The sequence below is a fragment of the Apostichopus japonicus genome, chromosome 3 (assembly GCF_037975245.1).
Source record: "Apostichopus japonicus isolate 1M-3 chromosome 3, ASM3797524v1, whole genome shotgun sequence".
Lineage (NCBI taxonomy): Eukaryota > Metazoa > Echinodermata > Holothuroidea > Aspidochirotida > Stichopodidae > Apostichopus > Apostichopus japonicus.
In genome coordinates this window covers 27,867,884-27,894,445 of record NC_092563.1, presented here as the reverse complement: position 1 = coordinate 27,894,445, position 26,562 = coordinate 27,867,884, and the positions used below count along the sequence as shown (strand labels likewise).

At 39.9% G+C, this 26,562-nt stretch overlaps 2 protein-coding genes across 10 annotated transcripts in view; both read right to left on the bottom strand.

Moving 5' to 3' along the window:
- Positions 1-119: 119 nt before the first annotated feature.
- On the bottom strand, positions 120-5,102 carry LOC139965710 (exosome complex component RRP41-like). Of its 2 annotated transcripts, none has more exons than XM_071968367.1 (4): positions 4,918-5,102; positions 3,537-3,735; positions 3,013-3,219; positions 120-1,801 (listed from the first exon to the last, which is right to left on the bottom strand). In XM_071968367.1, the coding sequence occupies exons 1-4, from the start codon at positions 5,085-5,087 to the stop codon at positions 1,439-1,441; spliced, it is 939 nt and encodes a 312-aa protein (XP_071824468.1). In that variant the 5' UTR covers positions 5,088-5,102; the 3' UTR covers positions 120-1,438. The 2 variants fall into 2 exon arrangements, with proteins under 2 accessions (XP_071824468.1, XP_071824469.1); XM_071968368.1 differs by having other exon boundaries at positions 4,892-5,048.
- A 4,960-nt stretch (positions 5,103-10,062) lies between these two features.
- LOC139965699 (zinc finger homeobox protein 3-like) overlaps positions 10,063-26,562 on the bottom strand; it is a 205,032-nt gene continuing 188,532 nt past the window's right edge. For all 8 annotated transcript variants that reach the window (XM_071968327.1, XM_071968329.1, XM_071968333.1 and 5 more), the window contains one exon: positions 10,063-26,008. In XM_071968327.1, coding sequence (XP_071824428.1) covers positions 15,947-25,966 — 10,020 coding nt within the window. In that variant the 5' untranslated portion in view covers positions 25,967-26,008 and the 3' untranslated portion in view covers positions 10,063-15,946. The remainder of the gene's footprint in view (positions 26,009-26,562) is intronic.

Here is a 26,562-nt window from a genome sequence, read left to right as displayed (position 1 = left end):
ATAAGTCAGAATACATCATAGATTATGTCAGTCATCCTACTACCTATCTTTGCACAACTTTCACTCGCCCCCTCCCCCACCCACAAAAAGAAAAGAGATATGATCATTAAGACAGCTGGTTCCATTTCTTTAATCTATTCCCACCGGAATACATTCCAGTTCGTGCATCCATCCTACCAAGATTTCCAACAAGTTCAGCCCTGATACCTACATGCTCAGCATGCTAAGATACACAAACAGACCATGCAAGTGTGATTGGTCCAGGCCAAGTGTAGCTATTTATTTCTGACAGTCTCTCAAGACTGAAAACATCAACAACAACATTCATGTTAAGGTTTGGGTACATGAATATTCAATGTTCTACTGTAATGGAGTAAATACTACTTTAGTCCAGGCTGTTTATAACAGTTAAACGTGTTGAACAGCAATGGGGACCCAACCCTCTCTCATTTAGGTTTTAAATACAGACCTTAGATATTTGAGCAACTAATTAAATCAGCCGTTCGTGTTCTTAGCTCACATAAAGCGGAATGAATGTCTTTTCTACATTACCAATCCACTTCCTGTAAAACACTAGCAAATTGACTGATAAATGATCTTTCCTATGAACATTTCACACATTCCAAAAACCTTACCAAAGACTGAAGAACTATTTCCTGTGATGATGAAACAATTTCACAGACGTGCTAGGAAAATACTGTTACCATTGACAATATTACAGTTGTAACCCTCCTTTCCTTCGGTCAAGGTAATTAGGACAATGGGTCAGCAATATGTGTATCAAGTGGGCCTAGGCCTCAAGACAGGATAAAATTGTCTCCATGTCGGAATGGTTCAATGCTGATATTCAAAACAACTGCTGAGTCAGTTCTACACAGGTTTACAATGAGAGACACAAAACACAAAGAAATGTACCATGAACTACTTATATTTTCAATCCTCCAATTGTGGGAAATGGGGATGTTATAAGGCTATCAATGGCACAAAACAATAAAAAGGATCTACATAGGCCCACTTGATACACATAATGCTGACCCATTGTCCTAATTACCTTGACCGAAGGAAAGGAGTGTTACACAGTCATATAATGTTCCAGGTGATTCTTGCATCCTGGTCCCAGCAGAACTTTTAAAGGTATTAATGCTAATGGGCCAATAATTTCAACAAATCAATCTCCTTAGCAAAGAAATTTATTGTCAACTTGGTGAAACTGTCCCATCCTTGCTGCCATGGCTACCAGCATTGTCAACAGATTAGCATTTGGAAGTACTGTTAGACTTCTGAACATTGTTGATATTCTTCCATACTGGTAATATTATTACCATGGCAACCAACACCCCCTTACGGATTCTCTACGACAACTGCAGCACAGGGCAGCTATCCTTACACACCCAGGCTGTTCATCATACATCATCTCCATGGCAACCAACTCCCATCTTCAGGTTTTGTTCATATGACTAGCCAATTCACTAACATTCTCTTTGACCGCTCTACTCAGTACAGCATGGATATCCTTACAACCTTTCACAGCCATATCTAAAACATTTTCAAAGTTGTCCAAATGGAGCCTGGAATTCACTTGAAATTCAACAATTTGATCTGACTTTGGTAGCAGTGCAACCACAAGCTCTGGTCCACCTTGAGACTCCTCCAGGTAACTGATGTCAACGATAGGGGTGTCACTAACGAAGCCGGCAGTCGAGGCACAGACAAAGTCCTTCATAGGTATGCCGGCATCGATGATTGCCAGAGTAGCAGCATTAACACAGGCAGAGTAGTTGCCACCGTCAGCCTGAAGGATCTGAAATGAGACGGATATACCAAGAATAGATTATCTGGTAGGAGAAAGGAGGGGGGAGGGGTATGTGGCAGTGCAACAGTATAGAGAAATAGATAAATGGGGAAGTATTTGTATGTATGTATATATGTATTTTAGATCCTCCTGCAAGCAGGAACTCGCGAAGAAGCCATCATTGGCTTATCAAAGCCCCAAGCTGACCGAAGTCAGTCTCTTAGAATCATATTCAACGTCCATGATTATGAATTGTCAATTATCAACAACTCTGTAACTGGACCACATACATTAATCTTGGAGCGACTCGAACTCGGGACCTTATGATTGAAAGGCATCGGGGTTAACCACAGAGCTAACACTCCTAATTTTAATGTTTTCTTTCTCTTTTTAAGTAATCTGTTATTTGATCCAGAAAGTGATCAATGGAATAAGGTGACCACTGATCTAATAGCACTATGCTTGGGACAGTTTGTTAATATCCATTTTAATATGCATAGCTTCTTGAGAAATCTTCATATTTAGGAAGTTGTCATAGTCATACAGACTGAGTAAGACAGGCTATGGAGTCAGTACCAACAACATCTGCTTTGTCACTCCTCACTATTTCAACAGCATTTGTGAAGCGAGCTCAGAGAAATATCAACCATACCATTAAAGCATAACAATATCCTATCAAGGCTATCAATCACACTTTCAGCAGTCCTTTATGGTAATGTTCTGCTATAAACCTTAATTGCATTCAGGAAATTTTGACAAAGAATTACTAACATGAAGAAAAGCTAATAGTACTACCGATCTTTTAAGTTATCAAATTTGAATTTCATGATGTTATTGTGTTCTACCGTACTACAAATTATCTAAATTTTTGCATGATATGATATGAATCTAACATTCACAAAAACTATGTCTAAAAGTATTCAATTATAATATGGCCATTTATACCACAAAGGTGTATTCTATATTGTGATGGTAGTATTATGACTATCATAACTTTTATGTTTCTACACTGTTGACTGAAGTCATCCATTGAAATAGACATATCTGGTTCAAGTTTGCTCTAGCAATTTTCCCAGGGCAATTGTGTTTCTTAACTTTTTCTTGAGATTTAAATAAAAATCTTAGCCCTGCAGGCTTCCAAACAAGTATAAGGTCATCCCTTCGATTGATTAAACTATGTTTCCAACCTCCCACCAGAGAAATGTTAACTTCAGCTTTACCTGTACATAGATATCAATCTGTGACCTTGGATAGAGCTGTGTCAAGATGGCCGCTTCAAACGTTTTCTTGAGATGAAGCTGCATTTCTTGTGATTTTCTGTCACCTTTTGAGCGACTCCGCCTCTCACCGGTGCTGAAGGTTGCCATGCTGTATTGACAATTGATCAGAACTTTATCATGTTCAATCTTGCTTCTGCTTCCTGTAACCTGCAGAAGAGAAGAAACATATCTCTCAGAAAATGGCACTTGTGAAATTTTTGCTCAACTTAATACAACTCTCTCCCCCAACCAACCCTGCCCCCAACCCCCTCACTCAAACAACGAAAAGTCACATCCTCAGAAAAGCCTTAAACGTGTTAACAAAACCAATGCCAAATAGTTCCCCATTTCAGAAATAGTTTTCTATATGCATCGATGAAATGCTTGCCTGTGATTCGATGAGAGCTGAGGTGTTCTCCCCATCCCTTCCCATAGCTTATGGTTCGCTGAATCGTTAACTTGTTACTTCCTGATGATTAAATTACCTCATGTGGTCCATAAACTGTTGCCAAAGCTTTGGTGTTCCCTTGTTCAATGTAAGCAGATCCATCAGCCTGCTTGAATACTCCCATCTTACACTGGATCTTCCTCAGTTCATGGGGACGTCTCCCATCCAAGCGAAAGCCCTGGTCTGACAGCAACTCCAATCCAGACATCAATGTAATTTGCGCTACAACCGGTATTCTGATGAAACAACAAATTGATTAATAATAACTGATCAATCAATTATTTCTGACCATGATGTTACTTCTTATAGAGGTTACCAAGGTTCGCAGAGGTTACCAATCTTGAGATATGGTGTTAACAAGCTAGGGCATTACATATGCAACTATATGCTTCACTTCATAGCTGTCTACAACATTCAATGAACAATATGTTTATGTCGGTCGACTGAATCGTACATGTATGTGTTATTGCTCTCAATAATACTGTAGAATCGAAGGGAGTTATAAGTTATTTATAGCAATGACTTCTTACATCTCAAGAAAAATTTCTCATTATGTCCGACAGGAGACTTGTTTGGTTCCACTGTGTTTTACATTCAATTAGTACACTTTATCACAGATAAACATAGCCACACACGAAACTACCTTTTGACTAAGATTTGTTTTAAATCAATTTGACATTAATTATTAAATTATTTTAGGGTCTATATTGCTACTGTACCATGGCTACAGAGCAAGGAAAGCTACACAAGGAACTTCCTTCAGACTAAGAGACCATAGGCCTAGGGATGTTTCTTTTTCTAAATGCTTGTCATATCGTCAAGTTGCTGCACTATGAATGATGTAGAGTTTCCTAGTGGTGGGATATTCTGCAGTTACTCCGATTAGGTTACCTTGTTTAATCTGGTCAACAGACATGATCGATTGAATGTACTTGAACATCTTTTTCAAAGCATGAGGCCTAATTAGAAAAGCAAATACTTCTAAATCTCCCATGGTTTAACATATACAGTAGGCTAGCTGACGAATACTAATAGGTTGAAACTGCAGTTTGAAATTTCCACGAATGTGTTAGCCTAACGTAGCTTAGGCCCTGGGAGAATCTTGCCATTTCTTTATTCATAAATATCGTGTTGCATACATGGAAGCGCAGGTGTGCTTAGGTCATGAATAACAGTGTCAATAAAATAGTCAGACTAAGAAGTAAGAGTAAGACTAGAGTAAGGGTGAGTTAGGCCTGGCTGTTACTGCGTTAGGGTGCTCCAGTCCTAACGAATTTTCTCCTGTCAATAGTTCTAGTCAATAGTTCAAGTCATTGATGGAATTTAAAATGTTTCAAACGTGGCATTTGAACACTCCCTGGCAAGAGAAATCCAGCTTTAGCGTGATGGTACCTGTTAAGAGTTAGTTGTGGCTTCACCTTTTACATCTCACGACACAACAAGCATTGGGTACGGTGAACGCACATGCAAATTTGAGAACAGTGTGTGTACTAATTCCGCTACAGTTGTATAACGACCAGTGGCATGAGGAGGGTTCACTGTATGGGACGCCAAATGGATTTGGCCATAGGAGGATCTGATGATGCATGATGAACGAAACTCGCGTGTAAGAAGTCGCAGGGGAAGTTGGAGGGGGAGGGGAGAGCACCATAAAATGATAAATGGGTGCAAATGAAGGAAGGTTTGGAAATCAATCCATCACTTGCATCAATAAATTTAAGGGTGACATTGGGTATAGATGGCGTTACTAAAACCAGGGAGTGTTCCAGCTCCCTGCTTAAAACCAGGCTGCTATCAGTCCAGGTTTTTTTCTACTTTTGAGAAATTTCACTTTAAAACCTCCAAAGAAGGTTCATCAATTACAATGTCCATTACTACGTAGACACACCCTTAGATTAGTTCCTCAGATGCAACACAAAAAAAATCTAATATTTTACGGGCTCAAAACATGATAAAATCAATGCATCACAAAGTTGTCATGGATAAATGGTGCTGAATAACATCCAAAGCCCAATCAAGGGTGGTGTGTTCATTGTGTATGTAAAGTTAAAAGATCATGTTTTGATCGAGTTATGGATTAATTTTTAAATTTACACATGTACTGAGTCCGAGGAGTCCTTCTTTTAATGAGAATTCATGGAAGGGGAATTCCAGAGATAGCATATTTTAATGCTGAAAACATTGAAACAACTACACATGCATAAATAGGAGTCAAACTGGCATAACACAGGCGTGTCTAGTATTGGCCTGTAGCCGGTAGAGGAACGGGAGGAGAAAAACACAAGTTACTTCAAATGGATGTTTTTTTGGAAAGTGGACTTTTTTTAAAACATATCCCAGGTGAGGCTTCTCCGTGCACAACAACTGAACATGCGCAACGGGTATGGGAGATATGTGGAAGTACGCTTCGTCGCTCTCCCATCCGCTATTTATGCTATTTACGCTCTCCGACCACGTATGCTACTGAAGCATTTGAACTTCTTTCCCCATCAGATTCTCATCGCATGTGAGTAGTCAATAAGTTACCAAATGGTTGAACCATTACGTTATCATCATCATTCGGTCAGATGTTTTCATAACCTTATTGCGTTTAATTTCAAGTTCATGTCCTCACAAAGTTTACATGTTTTTGGTGTGTGATGGTTAACCAGTGGCACATTTTTTTAGTAAATTTTCGAAACTGAATTCATGTCTGTTTATCAAACCGTATGGATACAAAATAGTGATAAAAAATGCTCGAAATCTCGCCTTTCTTTTAAGATTCGATTACTTTATATAATAAAGGCTATGAAGAAATGAACCTCATTGGAGATAATTTTCAGAATTGTAATTCAATAAGAGATAGGCTCTGTCGATAATTGGCTAAGAGATATTAATAAGTAATTATCATTTATCGAAAATCCAAGATTGTGAGATTTCGAAACGTGTAAATGGTGGTAATAAAAATTTAGTTTGAGACTCATAACTTAATTATAGATGTATCGAAACTTTTAGGCGCTTCTTTCATTAATTCTGTTTATGTCTTTACATGGTATTAAATAGCCTACTTATACTGCAATTGATTCAATAAGCTTTTGCTATTAATTCGCAGCTGGCATGCATAAATATGTTATACCTCAAATACTGATTTTGGACTAAATGAATGGTATCCCAACCTTACCACGTGACGTAAAGTAGGCTATACTTGACAATCTATCTTCTTGAAACAGCTACCGTCCAGCCGATGGTGAGATAGTTATCACTGACCCGGGCTTCTTTTCTTTTCATAAGTTATCGCCCTTTGTTAAGAGAAGAGGGACACAAACATCTATATCTCTGTTAACGCGGTGTCAGACCCGAAGAAGGGAGGGGTGGGGGAGGAGATAGGTTGAGTGACGTCACAAGACATTTGGAAATGGAAGGGGGGCACAGAATGCGAGCAGTGCTGGCGCGGAACGCAAAGCCGTCTCGGAGTGGGGTCTATGTCCCCTGCTGAGGGTCAAGGAGGGGGAGGGGCATATGAAGCTGTACACTTTTCATCATTACCATAACTTATATCAGCTTCAAAACAGCGGAATTTTGGAGGTAAATTGTTGTCACTAGAAGTAAAAAAGTTGTGTATCTTCCTGCCCATTTTTATTGACATAGCCAATTTCATTGGGGTTTGTAACGGAACGGCCATTTTGTGGGGACTTCCCCGATGCCCCTGGCGACACCACAGAGGTTCAGAAAGGGAATGTAACCCCGGGGCTCAAGGTCATTAAGAAGGACGGGAAAATATGGGATAAAAGTAGTGTATCTCTCATTTTTATAAGTTAACTTTTATTTATAAAGTCAACGAAGTACAAGAAGCGGCGGGCCCGGTGACATTGTTATCCACGGGGCCCAACTCGGCTCTCAACACCTCTCTTTCACGCTATCAGCATAGTTTGTACCATTTTTACAACTGTTTTATAACTCGGGCACATAGCTATTTATTGATATTGTAGTTGCTACCCCTTGTTTTTTTAGATAACATCGTTATCAGCACACAAAGAAAATGTGTGCATTTATCTTTTCTACATCTTTCATTTTCTGGAATAGCGCCATGCATTATTTTCAAATACTGTCATTGATAAATGACGTGATAAGTAAAATTTCCAAGAAGGTGATAACGAGCAAAAGGGAATCATTACATTGAATGTGTGACTTGTTCAAAATATACATTGTAGTTATGATGACGCAGTGTATTATTATTTTCACATAATTTTTAGAAAACTTTCAGTTTCACTAAAGAGATCACGACTTTACAACGTTCGTTCCCATTTTTCCTTACTAAGTGAGTCATTACACCTTCACACTAAATTAGAATATTTGTTTTGGTGTCCCTCAAAGTTAATGGAAAGCTCTTAATTACATATGCCTAATGTAATCGCTCCTGGACTACAGTTACATAATATTTCAAGTATCGTATTTTTCATTCAAACGTCGAATATGGTATCACTGCATGGACACCGGCACCGTTGGAGATACGGGAGAGGGGGGGGGGTGGTGGATTTATGGGAGGGGAGGGAGTTGGACCAATGTTCATACAAACCCACGTCAAAAACATTACTGTGAAAATTATGAAAACAGGATAAAGAAAAAAAAAGTAAGTGCAGCTTTGCATGTGACACACAGTCACTGACAAACGAAATTACATATAAAAGTATTATATTACTTCAGACTGTAGATTCATGGACATAGGGATGACATCATGACTACAATTACAGGACTATTGTAGGGGGACATGTTTTGTTTTTTAATGTTATGTAGACAAGCACTCTAGTGAAATCTTCAGCAGCGATAACATCTTAACAAAACATTCGCTGTTTCAATATACAATTGAAACTAATAAAGCGTGCTTCCTGTCGGTGGCGCGTGATGTTTGTGTAATGTTTAGTTAGAAAGATATATGAGATACGCGATTAGCATGTTATTAGCCTAATTATGATTCCCGCCAATATGATCCTAAGCCCAGGTATGCCATTGTCGTTACGGGTACCAGGGTTTGCTTTTATGTGCTTACTTGAAGGGCGGATCAAGGAGTGGGTGTTGCCATGGGTCGTTGAAGCCGACAAACTGGTAGGGCAAAGGTCTGGGGGTATTGTACCAGAAAAATTGAATGTTTAGGCCTCGTGCATTATGAGGCACTGGGATATTTAGGCTGTTTATTATGAGTTCTATGATCAGGTATACTACTATAAAAGAAGTATTGGAATATGAAATACTGAGGATCGAATCTAATTTTCATTAGTTGATAATTCGTTTACCTTTATATGTGAAAAAAAAACTATAGAAACAGTGTCTTATGTGTAGTGTTCAGTTGCAGTCTTAGTTTGAGAAATATTCGGGTAGAAAATGTGTAAAAAGAAGAAGAAGAATATCCCCTCAAAAGAATGAATTTAGGCAAAAGTTGAAATGAGACTATCCAACAAAGTCGAACATTCAAGTCAACGTCATATATCTGTATTTAAAATAAACCAGACGTTTGTAAGGATTCTTATAAGCAGACTTTTAACGGTGACGTCATTAATGTTAATATTATCAATATCAAAATGCTCGGAAAATGTTCTTACAGCCGATCACGTAGGATGCGCAAAAAGTGAAGGTGAACATAATTTGGGAAGTTTTTAATGTCTTGAAAACATTTTAAATTTTAAACCAGGTATTATGTTCTTGAGATTAATAAGCCAGTTGTAAAAGGATCATTGATTATATCACAAAATATGCTAACGATCTGAACCAGGGAGCTTAGAGGCTTTGTGACTAATTTCGCCGAGTGGAACCAGATTGAGTTAATATTTATCCAGAACAAAGTCAGAGCCATCACACATGCAACTCCGTATGTGATCATTACAACAGTGTCTTTGTAACACTCACTTTTGGATCAAGTAATTACCAATAAGGGTTATATGGGACCTACAGCATGCAATTCTTACCCCAAAATTGAGCACAGCATAGCTATAAATATACTGCCATACCAAAGACTTTTTAATTGATTGTCTGACATTTTGAGCAATTTTTGTCTTTAGAATATTCTCAAAGGAAATACAGATTATCTTGAATGTGCTTTGTACAAGTTTGACTTGAAATAAGTGGGGTGGGGAGGGGGTGGAGGAAGGATTGATTTGATTGCAGCAGGGCAAAATATGGGAAGGGATGGATAAAATTGGGGAAAACTATGACAACAGTCAAATGGACCCCCACTGTAATCCCTTTGCACCCCCACTGTCATCCTTTTGCACCCCCATTATCATCCCTTTGCACCCCAATTGTAACCACCAATGTTATTCCATATTTAAGAACAAGGGAAACAAAAAAAAAGAGAAGAGAATAAACAATTTTTTTTTTGTCACGTTGCAAAAATACATTTTTTCCTGGTGCAGATTTCTCATTTTGGCTTGGATATTTAAACAAAAAAGCCCTTTCTCTTACTTTTTTTTTATCTAAATGACCATACTTATTATCAATTCCATTCTACTGGTTGCAATGCTTTAATATACAGCATGTAGTGATCATTAAAGGTGATGATAATCATAGTAATAATAATAATAAGAATAATAATCATGATGATAATGATAATAATAAACTGTGTGACAACATGCCACTTAGTAACATGTGCAAAAAGAAATATAAAGCAGTTAGACTAATGGTACAACAGTTAACTAACACATTATATACCAGAGAAACACTAAAGACATGTAATAATACTTTGTCAACCTCTGCAAGTCTCTAAAATTTATGGCTATTTTAGGCAGCTTTATTTCGATTTCATCTTATGACGACTGGACGACGATAACAAAGAAAATAGAAGTTATTTTTAAAGAAGTAGTTATGGGAGTGATGACAGCAATGTAAAGCAGTAAGGAGAAGGGCAGTGGATTAGTTTACGATATAGTAATAATAATAATAATAATATATTTATATGTATATAGGATTAAAAAGACTCATTATTCAGCAACAGCCTCACTTAGAAGAAACAGATGGAAAAAAGAAAAAAAATTGAAAAACCTAAAGAAGAATTCAGTACGAGATAATAATAATAATAAAAAAAATCGAGCAAAGCCTCAAAACTAACAATCCTGTTACAAAAGTGAACAGGGGAGGATTAGCACTCATTTGACATTACAAAGCATTCCATATGATTACCAATGCTTTACGGGCACCAAAGCATTAAAAAAAAAATAATAATGAAAAGAGGAGAAATATCATTTATGGTTATTATGAACAAAGATGTTTCTAAGGAAGAATAACTGATGCTTAGAGCCTAACTTAGATGAAAAGAATAACTATAACTTTAGTTCTAAATCTATTAAAATTAAGAAAAGAAAAGAAATGAAGGTTGAAAAGCGGGCAGAACTAAACACGAAAAAGAAGAGAAGCAAAATGGCAGAGTTAGAGGAATATGATGCAGAGAGTATTAACAGGAGGAGGAGAGCATGGCACCAATTTGTGATTAGTTTCATCAACTTTTCATTCTGTAATCAAGCTGATATGGAAGGGGGAGAACGAAAAGAATTAAGGAAAAAAAAATACAAAGAAAAGAAGGAAAAATCGACTTCAGCTAGCGGAAAATCAAGGTGAAATGTAACGAGCACTCTTTACTTAATTGTTAGCTGCACAATGGGGATGTCCTGGGTGGAAGAGAAATTCACCCACGGATAGTAGCGTAATCGGGGGACTAAAAAATTACAAGCAGATTGAATCCCAGAAATTGATGACAATATACAAAAACAAAAGCGAGCCCCTTACTTTCACCTCCAATCCAAATGGTTGAATATGGAGAGAGAGAGCTCTCTTACGAGTACCTTAACTTCATCCCAGCTGCCTTACAGAGAGAGGAAAATGATTTTTAACTAATAAAGTCTCCACAGTCTCTTCGTGATTGCGGACTGAGTGATCCATGACACAAGGATCTGGTGTATCTTTCATACAACATCAAAAAGTCTCATTTAGTTTTTTTTATACAGGAGTACTATTGTAGCATGGGATCTCTAAGATCAAAGATGCTGGAAAAAAATTTAGAAACAATAAAAGAGGATGATTTATCATGCAGGGAGAGAAAGAAGAAAAAAGAAGAAGAAAAACAGAAAGAAACTGCAACAAAAGAAAGAAACAAAGTGGCAAAGAGATTGAACAAACAATTTAAGCAGAAAATGAGAGAATTGGTGAAAAAATGTGACTGTACACAAAAAAAGAAAGAAAAAAAAAAGCAAGCGAGCAGGGAAACAGCTGTATGACTCTATCTAGATAGAATATGGTTATGTCCAATAGTTACTATAAAATGAGGTACAATGTTATACTATACACAATGATTTTTTTTTTTTACAAATTACAAAAGACGAGAGAGAGAGAAATAAAGATAGGTCTAATGCTACATTGAAATGAAAATTATTTTCATAAATTCATTGAGGTGATCTCTCTTTTTTTCATTTTTATTGGCTGGAGGCGTTAGCCTGAGATGCCTATCGAGCAGCGATACAAAAGGAGGTACTATTCTGTAACTACTTTCTCGAGCTTGAGTGAGAGCTAGGCTGTTTGCTTAAATTTCTAACCAAAAATATTTTGCCATAGTAAATATAAAAAAAAAACTTTCACAGAAAGAACTTTCACATTCTCAAACAAACCAACATTGAGGAGTTTGTTTCCTGTTTAATGAATTTTGTTTTGGCCACAAATGAAAAATGAGAGAAATAATTTGGTTTGGGTTGAGGAGAAAAACAAGAAGAAGGAAAAAAAAAAAAAAACTTAAGACACAAACCTAAGGTTATTGTAGATGGTCCCTGCAAAGCGGTTCTTAAAATAATTCACACATGTTTGATGCAAGACTATTCTTGAAGTTGGAAGAGTGAAGGGGGTGGGGGGGGGGGGGGCGAAAGGGGCCAAAACACAAAATCTCCAGCAGAAAATGATGATGTTCCAAGTGCTGAGATACCACCGCCAATGTGAATTCAACATAGATGGTTGGTATGGTAAAAAGGTTTCCTAAACCCCCACTTCGCATCTCTGCGGTCTCTCTCCATCAATATAATTAATATCTAGCACCAATTTAATAACTAACTTAAAAATCCACTGATTTTTTTTTACAATTTTTTATTAAACTGCTCATTATTTAAGAATACTTTGATTGGTTAAATCTTGCTCACAAACTTTGCACAATATTCACCAAAAAAGTTAAGCTCTGTATTTCTTTTACGAGGTATTACTGTATGAACGACTATTCCCACAAACGACATCACCACACCAACGGCGGTCAGAAGTACCATATTACTCGGAGAAAAATGCCTCAAAAAACACACTTTACACAGTTCTCATTTAATACCACAAAACTTTACAGATTTCACCTACAAAAGAAAAAAATGGAAAAAATCCTTCACTTTTGATCCCCTTTTTTTCTTTAATAAAGGGAAATCAAAACTGTCTTTGACACTGTACAATATAACAAGACTAGGAATAGCAAATATCAACATACATTAGTATTATTTCTATTTTTTTTTTTTCGTAATGCAAAGAGAGAAGAAAAAAAGAATTATAAAGAGAAAATGAAAAATTTACTACAAAATAGCTTTTGAGGCGCCTTTGGCTCTTAATGAGGTCCTTCTAAATGGTTTTATTCGTACATAAATTCGAGGTATATTTAAAAACTCCCAACAAAGCTTTCTCCCATTCAAACACACTTTAAGTTTTTTGAAAAAAAAGAAGAAATAAAGAGAAATGCTGATCTTTACAAATCAGTTGATATCTAAGACAGTGAAACACATCAGAGAATTCAGACCACAACTATTTCACACTTAATGAAATCTACAATTATTTTTTTGCTTATATAAACGTGGATACGCAGATTCTCCAACATGTTGCTTCAATCATATTCTACAATCCTAATCGGTATCCACATGAACAGGTTAACAGTAACGAGTTAACAGTAACGAGTTAACAGTAACGAGTTAATCGTATCGAGTAAACAGTATCAAGTTAAGGTATGTGAACATATTTGTGAAGGAGGATATTAAATCTTTTAGTTCAAGTTCTTGAAACATCAGCATTTCTGACAAATGTGTGACCACTTACATTTCAGATGACAAAATTCCCCAGGAAAAAAAAAAGTTTAAATTTACATTTTCAACATTCTGAAAGATTCTACGCAAATCAGCCATCAATATTTCTCCATTCATCACACAAGTAGAAAACATGAATAAGTCTTTACAAGAAAATACTTTTTCTTCACTTTAACATGGAGCCATTCGAACACATGAAAACACTACCAGAAGTCAACCAGGAAAAGTTGGGTCCCACATCAAAAAAATCTATATTATCAGTTCTTCACAGTCTTGACTAATCTCCACCCCTCCTCCTCCCTTCACCTGGCCCAAAAATGTCTACAACAGAATTTGTCTTATATACATGCCAAACTGTGGGAGCTGAATTCTGAGCAATAGCTCAAACTCATCTGACCATTCTAGCATATCTGCTAGTAAGGAAAAATGCATACATATTTCTTTCTTTGTAAATTAAACATGCTGGTGTCCATATCATATGAAGTAAGTAACGTGGTTGACATAAAAAAATCATGTAAAAAGTTTACATCTTTGATTATAACAATTCCTGATAAACTGTAAACATTTCAGAATGTGTGGAATTAAGAAGGAAAGGAAAAAAAGAAGAAAAAGACCCCAATCAAAACTGAGATATATAACACCATCAAATGTTACTAGTGATTCTGCTTTAGCGTCAGTGAGTACTGGCTTCATCTGATATTTCTTAGTTAATTAGATAATTAGTCGCCCGCTAATTGTTACTGCCTGAATAAGTACTAGCTGTGCTCTTCACCCTGATTTGACATCGTTATTAAGCTAAACATGGGAGAGTTCATAACATTCTAACAATCATGAAATGATTTCCTTTTCTCTTGAAACCCCCCCCCCCCCCAAAAAAAAACAAACCAATAGACCAATGCCTTTGACTGTGTTGATTTCCAGTATCTTAGCTCATGCTATTTATTTCTGTGTGCTACCACAGTACTGGAGGGACAAAACTTTATAGTATACACCAGTAACTAAGACTGATAAATAACAAATCATCTCAGTTATTTTACTTTTACCCTTAAGTGTGCTTGACCATTGATACGGTGTTCATCCCTTCCTGACTTTCAGCGAGAGAGCAATCAAAATGATTTCTTACTTCCGATGTTTGCACTATAGTAAGTACGAATATGGCAAACAACAACAATTACATAATCATATTTTCAATTAAGTGTATATGGACTGATAAAGGTACCACCAAGGCTGCTGGTGTGTGTATCTTTTTGTGTAGTTTCTGTAAATGTTATTTGGTAAATATTACTTCTGTAATCATGTTCACTATCCATTTTATATGTACAGATCCTACTCTGCCCTGATCAAACAAGAAGAAGAAGTTTTTTGAACAAAAAGAGAATTAAAATCCAACTACCACAAAATGCTTTACTGTTTTCTCAAACTTTTTGCATTCCCACAAAATCTGTCAAGACCATAAAAGGGAATATGAAAAAAAGAACACAGCTGCATAGAAAATAAACAAGGCTTTTTGAATTTGGAGAAACTTGCCATTTTTATGAGCTTTTTTTTCCAATTTTTTTATTTATTTATTATAACTATCAAGGATATTATCGAACGACCAATAAGAAGTGGAGTTACATAACAGACTTAAGGCAGGATTAACTCCAGTCGGTGCCTAGCAACCAAACTTCCAGTGTTCTACCCTGCAAGTCCTAAATCAATATTCACATAGCTGATTTTTCTATAATAGTGTGTTACCCACAAATATACAACTTTCAAAGCTTTAGCTGAAGTTTATCTTTTAAGATGCAGCAAAAGAAAAATAGCATTTAGTTGTTTTGCTTTTAAGCTAAAACATTTTTTATTTTTAGTATCCTTTTGTTTGTCTCTCCAATATCTCAAACAATGGGCTTTATTTCTGATATTTTTGTCTAAGTGAAATGCCAAAGGTCCCTCTGACATCGCTTAAGGAAGAAAAGTTACATTGTTATAAACCTAATTTGGCACGTACACACGAAGGCAGCATTATTAAACATTTTTCATTCTAGGTTAGAAGATTGCCCTTACAGATTAAAATAATGGTCTCTTTTAACGTTCCTTTAGACATGAAAAGTGAATACAATAGATAAGATTACAGTTTTTCTAGTGGCAGATAAAGGATGAAAGATACTGCTGTTTATACATCACTGAATGCCATTAATCACTAAATTATTCTCAACGTGGTTTCTGGTTTTCCTGTTAAGGAAAAATGGGAAGAACTTTCCAAATTTCTCTTAGAAAGATTTCCTTAAATTAGTTTGGCTGATGTTTTTACTTGGTGGCAGTAGAAAATATGTCTCCATAAATATGACCTTTTTTTTTCTCTTTGTTTTGCTACAAATATCCACAACCTGAGTTGTTTTAGAAAACCTGATTATTTCTCTTTCTTAGTATCTGGTTTGGATAATAACTCATACTGACTGAGGAATGCCCTCTGCTGGTGGGTAAAGGAATGAAGGTGCTTCAGTACATCCTCATCGGTAATTAGGGTCTCCTTGGGACACACCTGACACAGGAACCGATTCGATGGCAGCTTCTCCACGGTCTCTTCGATATTCACAACCTGACCCAGGAAGCAGGACGTCACCTGATGCGATTTCACCGACTCTAGGTCCGTGTAGACCTTCTCGCAGCGTTTACAGAGGTACCGGTTGGTGGAGGAGTTTGGCTTCAGTATCAGCTCCATCTCCTTGATGCTGCTCATACTGTTCTTCCTCTCACTGGAAGAGCTGCTCCCTGCCTTGTGATGCTGCTCCTTGCCGCCCGTCTTGGAGGACACTGCCTGTATCTGCTGCTGCATTTGTTGGATCTGTTGCATGGCTAGCGGGTTGCCGGCATAGGCTTGCAGGAGATGAGGCGAGAAAGCGGCAGCCGCCTGCATGGTCGGATCTTGAGCATAGAACATTTCGGCGCCCATCGGGTAGACAGGGTACATCATGGGCATCTGGGCATAGTAAGGAGCGAGACCTCCGTAGAAGTAGGACATGAGGGCTGCATCACCGGCAGACACGTTGGGTAGCATCCCGTAACTGCTGCTTGCCTGCTTGGTTTCGTGCGATGAGGAGGCAGAAGAAGAACTACTCTTGGTTTTCTCCGACTTTCTTTCCTCTTTGGTCTTACTGCTCTCCCCACTGCTGTGCTTGCTGTTGCTACTGCCTCTCTCTTCCTTCTTCTCTTCCGAGCTAGGAAATGGAATTTGTGGTGGGAATGGGGGCATCATGTGTGCTTGCATAGCTTGCATGGCCTGCATTTGAGCAGCGGCTGCAACACCTTCCGGATTTGAAGTCACTCTGGCGGGTGCACCTGCAGATGATGACGCATGGTGCGGATTCGATGGTAACTTGTTCAGCTGCTCTGTGGTGGTGGTTGGAATCTCTGTTTTCATTGTGCTTGATGTCTCATCCCTGCCGTCATTCTTATCAATCTTTTCCATTTCCACTCTGACCTTCTTCTTGACATTTCTAATGTGTTGTTCTGTGAAAATATGATCCCTGACTGACATCATACCCGCATACTTGACGCCACAGAGAGTACACATCTCTGGCCTCCCGTCGCTGGCGGTACCGATCAACCCAAATTGTTTGGTCACGTTTGATTTCACTTTCTTCTCCTTGGCACGTGAGTTTTGGAACCACACTTGCACGACTCTCCTTGGGAGACCAACTTCCTGGCCGAGCAATTCACATTCTTGCATAATTGGTGTGCGATAATCAGCAAAGCAGTGCTTGAGGACTTTCAACTGGAATTGAGTCATGTGTGTTCTGTATCTTTTCCCACATTCACGCAGCCTCTGCCTCTGTTCTGCATCATCACAGTTACTGATGGAGTCTTCGCTGCGGTCCAAAGATCCCGCCTCTGATGGAGCCCTGTCAGAATTGGCCAGATCCTCACCGACCATGCTACTAGTCGGTGACATTATGTCAGTCTCTCGTGATGTGCCTTCGCTGGCATTCTCGTCGAATGATATCTCCGAAGTGTAGACGTCAAGCTCATCTGATCCTTCACCAAACTTGTCGCTCTCGTCCTCTGCAGTGAATGCGTCATCTCTCCTGGATGACTCATGTCCGTCTTCATGGTGAGGGCGGCTGTACTCAAAGTGATCACCATCTTCAGAGATTACCAAGTAGTGATCCCTTGCCTTACCCTTCAACGTTGTGTAACCTTCGAAGCCTTCCTCGCTATGTGTGGAGGCCGCTCTATCTGAATGAGGTGAGAGCAAACCTGGCTCTGCCTGAGAGATCAATTCTTCAAGTTGCTCCTTGCTGGAATACTGATCAAAGTGCCTCATTCTTGCATGGGTCTCCATGGCATTCTTTGACTTGAACATTTCATCGCAGAACGGACATTTACGGGCCTGCTGGAGGGCCGAGATTCGGAATTGGCCCTTACGTTCTCTCGCCCTTGTGTTTTGAAACCAAACCTGTACCACACGCTTCTTGAGCCCGACCTCATGAGCTATCATGTCCAGCATTCGTCGTGTTGGATTGCTATCTTCCTGATACTTTGAGTACAAGATGTCCAACTGTGCTGGCGTTATGGTAGTCCGCAGTCTCTTGTCCCTATGCTGATCTGAATCATTGCCTCTGTCGGAGCCATCGCTAGTCTCGGAATACTTCCTCTTGGATGAAGGTTCTTCCAGGCTTCCAGACGAGCTATTCATGAAGCTCATATATTTCTCTGGCGTCAATCCATTCACATCCTCATAAGGCATGTACATGTATGGTACCTGCTGGCCAGAGAAATAACTTCCAAACAGACCCATATTCATGAGATGCATCTGCTGGTGCTCCTGCCATTCTTCAGAGGAAGCAAAGTTGATGTTACATTTCTCACACTGATAGGTCTTCGGTTCTTTCTTGATGGCAACTTCTTCTTTTTCTTTAACTTTTTCCACGACCTTCTTCTCTGGCTCACGACCTTCTTCTCTGGTTTTACTACTGACCGAGGCTGACAGCGGTTGTGACGATCCTGCCTTAGCAGCACTTCCAGTACAGAGATGCTTCTGATGCTTGATGAGGTCATGAAACCTTTGGAATATAAAGCCACATCTGTTGCACTGGTAACTTAGGCATGAGTCCCTGCTTCTAAACTCATCACCAGGATCGACAGATAAATCAGGTGGAGGTTGGTTTTCAAAGATTTTTCTAGCTTTCTGTCTTGCATTTTGAAACCAGACTACTATGACTCTCCCATTTAAGTTCAACAGCCTGGATAAATGCTCCACATCTTCATCCCTTGGGTACGCATTAGTTTCAAAGAATTCCTGCAAGACCTTTATTTGGTAGTCGGTGAAACGGGTCCTTCCGGATCGCCTGGATGAAGGGGTGTTGGAACCATTGCTGGAGCCACTAGAGGTTGTTGCTGGTGGAGATACAGCTGACATGGAATAAGTGGCTGGAGACACTGGGGAAGACAGAGGGGATGCCATATCTGATATGCTTGATGTTGGTGTGGATGATACTGACACTGACACAGGAGGTCGGGAGATTTTCGAATCATACTTTGTCTCTTCTTTCGCTCCTTTTAGGAGATCTCTGTATGGGACATCTTTATGCTCTTTAGGTCGTTTATCTTTTACCACTTTCTCTCCGGGAAAAGCATACAAATCCTCCAGAGCCTCTCTAGATGGCTTCCTAGATGAAACTTCAAAAGGTATACCCTGATCACACAAAGCTTTGATCCCATGTGTGAGAACAGAAGGACTTTCCGTTTCGAACTCGTCTCCTGATTCTTTAGGTGTTGCTATGTCTAGAGCCTCGGCTGGTTTCTCGTCACTGTGAGCAAAATGAGGGCTGTCTCTCTTCTTTGATTCACAGACCATGGCATCTGCATTTCTCTCTGCATTGTCCTTTTCAATAGCAGGCAACTCTAACATATCGGAATCTGTCTTCTCCTTTGAGTCATGTATAATCTCTTCTTCAGCAACAGGTGCAACCGCCATGCTTTGCTGCTCTACCTTTGGAGCAGATGGAGGTGGAGGAGCTGAAGCTTTTGGAAGCTGGTCTTTACTTGTGTCTATCTTTGCCTTGATGATATTAGCAAGCCTTTCTCCTTTCTTCTTATCAGCCTCTCTTTTAGCAGCATCATCTTGTACCTGAACGGCCCCGAGGGCTTCCTTGATCCTATCTGGTTCAGGCTTTTTGTAGAGTTTTTCCTCCATCTGTTGTTGGTTGGTTTTCAGTTCCATTCCTGTTGAGGACTTTGCAAATGTCTCTGTGTGGGAATCATTGGTGTCATCTTTTTCTGCCTTGGGTGTTTCAATCACATCTGTTAGGCTAGTAGTGGGAGGGTTGTTGAAATTGTACGGGGAGTCCTTGTTCCTCTGGCGTTCTTTAAAGAGGGTGTTCCTAAACCAATGTTTAATGACCTTGTTTGGAAGACCGGTCTTCATTGACATCTCCATGATCTGGTCATCCGCAGGTGAGTTACTAATGTTGAAATAGGCTTTGAGAACCTTTAGCTGGTCCTCAGATATCCTGGTTCTACCTCTCTTCATGCCAGGTCTCGATGGTACCGCTGCATTTGGGTCGAGGAACTGCATTTGTTGAGATGGAGGCATGGCAGTAGAGGATGCTTGTAGTTGATGCATTGCTGGTTGCATTACAGGAAAGGGTTGCATGGGCTGCATTGCCTGCATCACTGCCATGTGATATGCATTAGACAAGAGCATTTGCTGGGTTGGTGGCTGTGTTGGAGGAGGCATCAATGGATTAGAGGCCTGTTCCTGTAGCTTTTCCATCGCCTTTAGAGTTTCTTCTTTAGGTGTCATTGACTTTGGTGGTGGTGTGCTCTTGCTGTCCTCTGTTGCAGGAGACTTGCGTTTTAGATCAACAGAAGATGGTCTGGAATTGTTTTCAATGTCAATCTTTTCTTTCTTGATGGTGATTTTCCCTTCTGGTTCGCCCTCATCTATTTCCTCCCGTAGTTCATCTCGGAACACTAGGGCATACTCCTCAACTTTGTTTATGTCCAGGAGCTGTTTATGCATTTCTTCAACATGAGCTTTAAACACCCATATGCTAGAAAACTCTTTCGGGCAATCTTTGCAACGGAATTTATCTTCTGCTGCTATACTCTGAGGTAGTCCTTGGGCAAATTCATTGAATTGCTGCACAAGATCAAATCCATAGCTTGCAAGGAGTTTGCGTTGTACTGCAGAGGAGCGTTTCCGTTTGACAGGGATGCCATCTGCTGAGGGTGCAGTTACTGGGGCAGTGCTCACTGGAGGAGTGGGCTCTGGATTTGTAGTGCTTGCCGTTTCAGAAGAGGTCTTTTTAATCCCATGAGCTTGTTGATGATGTTGAGTGAGAGCTTCTTGGGTTTGGAACTGTGCAGCACACACTGAGCAGGTTGGAACAGAAACTGCCATAGGGTGGTACAAACTTGGTGGAAACCCAGCAGCCATAGCCATCATTGCTAATTCAGGTGATAGCATTGCACTTGGATCCATGGCAGCAGAAGTGTTGCCAGTCAAATGTGCAATCTGTTGCTGCAAGTAAGCTTGTTGGTATGACTGCATCTGAGCAAGCTGTTGAAACTGTAACTGTTGAAAATGTGCCTGCTGAGCCTGCATTTGGGCATGCTGTTGGAGTTGTGCTTGCAACTGTTTCTGCTGTGAATCATTCATAGGTGTGGTAGTTCGACTGCTGTCCGCTGCAGTGTCCTTGGTCTCTGCTGGATCTTCTTGCCTAGGACTATCAGTGTTGTGAGGTAACCCATTTCCACCATGGGTATCTCTTTTATTTGCTCGGCTCTGATGTAAAACAGATCTGAAATGAGTATCCAATGTGGTGTGGGTACTGTACGAGACTTTACATAGCTTACACCTGTATGGCTTAGTCTCTCCTGGTAAGTATTCGGCATCAGGATCACCTGGTTCATTCATACTCTGCTTCAACTTGTGTAGATGAGAAACCGAGTTCAGATGGCTGAGGAGTATACTCTTCTGTGTGAAGGACTCCCGACACAAATCACATTTAAAAGGACGCTTTGGGTCAAAATAGCGATCCATCATGTAATTTTGTTCATTCTTGTGCTGCAATGTTCTCTCATGCTTAGTTCTTTCACTCTGACGGGCAAAGCCAATGATGCACCGATGACACTTGTACTTCTTAGCAGGGTCATAATAGCTGTCTTCATCAGGAACAACTGGTTCACTATGATCATCGGTCATGTCCTCTTTGGCAAGCCCTTTGGCAAGTTCCTTTTGTGATGATACACCATCATCAATTGGGCAGCTATCAGATGTTTTGGCCTCTACCATCTTAGGTGTCAGTGGTGGGGAGGGAGCGGCTTCTTCAATAGGCGCACCAAGGGCCTCTCGTATCCTTGGAATAGTATTGTAATATTGCAGCAAATCAGTCTTACTGAGCTCACTGTGAACAGTGTCTATGTGTATGCGTAAGACTGAAGGTGATGGGAATGACTTCTGACAGGCAATGCATTTTATCATTGAATGGGTTCTATCATGCTCCATCAGCTTGTCCCTGGTCTTAAATGCCAATGTACACTGGCTGCATTTAAATTTGTAGGCAGTGATGTTGTAAGTGGGTACTTTGGGCTTGCTGTGAATTTCCTTGAAATGCGTTCTCAAACCTGCAGGTGATTTGAAGTACTGGTTGCATCCTCTCTTCCAACACAGGAACCCTGGACCTCGGGGAGTGTCCTGCTCTGTCAATGGACACACTTTCTCTTGATGGGTATACAGTAAATCTATGCTGGCAAACTTTTTATGACAATTTTGACATCTGTATAACTCTGCAGCATCAGCCTCTGGAAATGGTCCACCTTTTGCTAAGTCTATACAATCAGGTTCCTTCTCCTCTGGAATGCTTGACTTCACTTCTGGCGTTGGTGGCTTTTCAGAAGTTTCTTCCTTCACCTTCTTCTCTGGCAGATCTGCTGCTTCATTTGAGGTGGACGGCTGGGAATTCCAATCATTCGGTTCAACATTTCTCAACAGACTAGAAATGCAGTCTCTTGTAACACTGTGCACATCCAAAAGATGAACTTCTAGGTTGATGCGATTGGTGCAAATCTCTTGGCACAGAGGACATCTCAAAAGTGGTTGGGGCTTCAGAGAGTGTTGTGTTACCACATGTTCAGCCATATGTTGGTGATCCACACTACTAAATTTACAGTACGGGCATGTGATTATCTGGGGACCGTCTGGTATTTCAGGGGTAGGCAAACTAAACTGGGAAAACATTTTCATTAGCTTTGCCGTCCCCTCATCTTCAGCTGGAGAAGGGGCATTTTCAGTTGGTGTCTCTTGAGCCTCTTTGTCCTTTTTCTTGTCAGTAGAAGGTTCTTTTTTGGATAAATCCAATGCAGCCTCAGTAGTTGTAGACTCTGTTGATGAAGATGGTTGGGAGCTTGGTCTAGAGTCGGCCTTTTGGTTGCCTGGTTGAGTCTCGTTGTCAACGTGGTGCTGAGATTGAACATGCTGAACCAAACTCAACTTGTTTTTGGTGACAAAGTTACACATTGGGCAGCGAAAACTCTTGGATACAACATTGTAGGTGATTTTAATCTTTTGTAAGTGTCTAAACAACTTCATGTTGGTCTCATGCCGGAAATTGTTTGGGTGACAATGGGAACAAAGCTTATCGACACTATGAGTGTAAAAATCACATGCATTGCAACGAACTTGTACTGGGTTCCCTACGTTCATGTATTTCAGCCTCCATTCATTTTGCTTCCCTCCTTCACGGATGTGGTTGAATAAATTCAGCTTTTGGTTGTGTTTGTCTGTCTTCAGATGAAGTTGGAAGTTAGCTTTCACCTGGGTGGAATAATTGCAAAGTGTACACTGCTGAGTATCCCCTATTACCATCTTCCACAAATGCGTGTTGGGCTCACTGCGATCTTTCTGGACGTGATGGAAGAGAGCCTCAAAACTGTCAGTGCTGAATCGATTACAAACAGCACAGTGAAAGAGACTCAGAGGTTCATCCTTGGTAGGATCATCTGGTACATTACTAACATTGGCTTCCTCCACCATCTCCAATGGGTTAATACCACTCATGGCAAGTTGGTTCATCATGGCACCATAAGTAATGGGATCATATTGATAGTTGGCCATTAGCTGCTGAATATCCACAGCACTAGCTGTTTGTTCACTCATCCCTGGAGCCATCATTGGAATCATGTTTTGTGTCATAGCAACATAGAGAGACTCATCAGGAGAAATGTTGGCAAGGTTGGCCTGTAATTCCCTTTGCATTTGTGATACATTCTGGTGGATGGTCATCATGTTCTGGATGTGCTTCTGACTAGTCATGTGGATGTTGAGGTTCCGAGCTACACTAGTCTCATAGTCACAGGCTTCACATCTCCATGTCTGCTTCTGTTTAGGTTTGGTAATTGCAGCCAGGTCACAGAGCTTGGTTTGGAGGTAATTATGCTCACCACCAGTCTGTAATTCTTGGACATTGTTTAGGTGCTTATCTGACTGCATATGAATGCTCAAATTCCCCTTAGTTGTGGTTGAATAATTGCATATACCACACCGATATGGCTTGTAGCCGCAAGTATAAGACTCCCCTCTTGATAGTCGAGGATGTGCTTCTTGATTTTCACAGTACACACACTTGGTCTCGTCTTCGGGATGTTTTTCCTTCATATGCGCCTCTAAGGTTTGCTGGTACTTGTAATGCCAGTTACATTTTGGACATTTCAGGGTTTTGCAAGAATTTCTGGAGTGCATCATAGTCATATGTCCTCCAAGGGACCTGGAAGAACTAAGAACAGCATCACATTTGGGACATTCTACATTACAGTTTTTATCACCTGAGCAGCCTGCATGTTCTGATATGCCAACCTCAAATCCGTCACCTTCGGTTTGGTCTTTAGGGAATGACTCTGGGGATGAAGCTTCACCATTTACTCTGGGACTGGAATCCCTTACACCTGTGTCATCTCCCATTAGATTGTGCTCTCTTTCATGTACACATTCTTGATGTTCATTGGCAGAGGCCACAGTCTCCCATTTACCATCTTGATTAATCTCAGCATTATTTAGGGCATCTTGATCTTTTGAGTCCAATTCTGAACCTGAGGTAATTTGTTCTGACTTTGATGGAGGGTATTTCAGGTGTTGGTCTGATGGTGAATTTCTACCCAACCCGCGTTCAGGTTGTGTACCTGGGGCTTTGCTTTCTTCCTCTCCTGTCCTGTTCAGTTCAATTGAGGGTGACAGTAGGACACTTTGTGCAGCATTTGAGGTAGCTTTGGTTGAAGTGATTACGCTGGGACTTGTAGTACTGATGGCCACTGACATTGGATAACCATAGCCGGAGCTAGTGGTAGCACTTGATGTCAGAAACTGTGGCATGTAGCCACCCTCAGAGGCCGGTCGAACATAGGGTTCAGATTTTTGAGCTTTGGTTGTTATTAACTCCAGGAATGATAGCAGTGGCTCCTTTTCGATCCCTTGGATGATAGCTGACTGTGCCTTTGTGGACATTATTTCCTTTTCTTCTTGATGGAGCTCTATTTGATGCTCCTGCGTTGCATGCGCCAGAAAGGATTTTGCAAACCCAAAGGAAAGTTTGCACAAGAAACACATGAGGATTGGTTTGCCAGAAAATTCTCCTGGCGTTAACTGTGCATCTTCTTTTGGCTTGTCTCCGTCAGTATGCTTTGATGAACTAATTTCATCCTTGGTATCTTCTTCTGACTCCTTGTTACGGACGTCATACACCCGAAAACTGTGCACCATGGGGGTACCGTATGGCCCTTGCAATGATATGTTCAGCTGAGACAAGTTCCTCATTGTCATGTACGTAGGTATATGGAGTGCATTGACGAGACGGTTTATTGTTGATGATGCGCTGGATGTTGGGGTAACTCCCAGTGCATTTTGGTACAGTTTGAGTGCATTGTCTGCATTGTTGGGAAGGTTTGAATTGTCTACAAGATATGCAGACCCATCCTCCTGATACAGAATCTCTCCCTGAAAACTCTCCATGTCACTCCCTTCGCATTCCTCATCTGTTTGATCCGGCATGGTCCCTGTCCCTTCTTTACCTGGACACTTGTGTTCCATGTACACCTGTAAATGATCAAACTGCTGCATGCAGTACGAGCATGTCACTACCCGTCCATTACTCTCAGATTTATTTGTCTCCTCTCCAGGAGGGTCGGTCCCATTGTGATGGTCATCACTGCCATCACCTTGTTCATACAACGGACTAAAGTTTAATGAATTTCCATTAACTTTGAATTCATTCTGATCACTGGATAGTTTCTTGGTGGCAACTTTCACATGATTCAGTAACGCTGAGTCTTTTTGATTTATTTTCACGTCCGGGATGTTATCTACTGTCAACTTGCCATTAGTGATGTAATCAGTCTCCTCCACTGTGCAAGGTTCTTGATTAGATGCTGCCATGCTCTAAGGTCAAAGGTCATCTTCTCTCTTCAAAGCAGCTGTCTGCAAAATACAAAAGAATATTTATGCATGAAAAAGTGTTCCCCGCAAAAGGTAATTAATCAAAACAGTACTTCATCATGGCAGAAATTAATCACATGGTCTTAAATAAATCAGCCAAGCATTAATAAACTTGGTAACTTCACTGGTAATCATAGCAAAGGGAGCTATAAAAAGAAATATTATGACAATGGTTGAGAGTTCTTCCATATGTTAGTATTCAAAGAACCCAAAATAGTAGCAATAGACACATAAATTCAATCATTACAACTGAGAATTTTGGGTTATACTCAGACAATTAAGTCAGTCAGGGAAGAGGCTTTCAAGGGTAACTTCATATTCTGGTTGACAGCATATCCCTTACAAGAAAAAACATGTGACTATGTGACAGTAGTTTGTTGAGCATAAAATAACCCAATCATGTTTACCAAATTGTTACCATTTCATATGTAACATCTTTTCCTTACAACGAATACAATGATTTTATCACCATTATTTATCTGAACAAAGAAACAGAAATTATTATCAATAACCCCAAAAAGAAGAAAGTTCACCTC

Coding starts and splice junctions, on each gene's coding strand:
- LOC139965710 (XM_071968367.1), bottom strand. CDS start 5,087: ATGCATCATCAGATCCTCCTATGGCCAAATCCATTTGGCGTCCCATAC. Junction 3,736..4,917: donor TGTGTCGTGAGATGTAAAAG/GTGAAGCCACAA, acceptor TTGTTTCATCAG/AATACCGGTTGTAGCGCAAA. Junction 3,220..3,536: donor CAGTTTATGGACCACATGAG/GTAATTTAATCA, acceptor TCTCTTCTGCAG/GTTACAGGAAGCAGAAGCAA.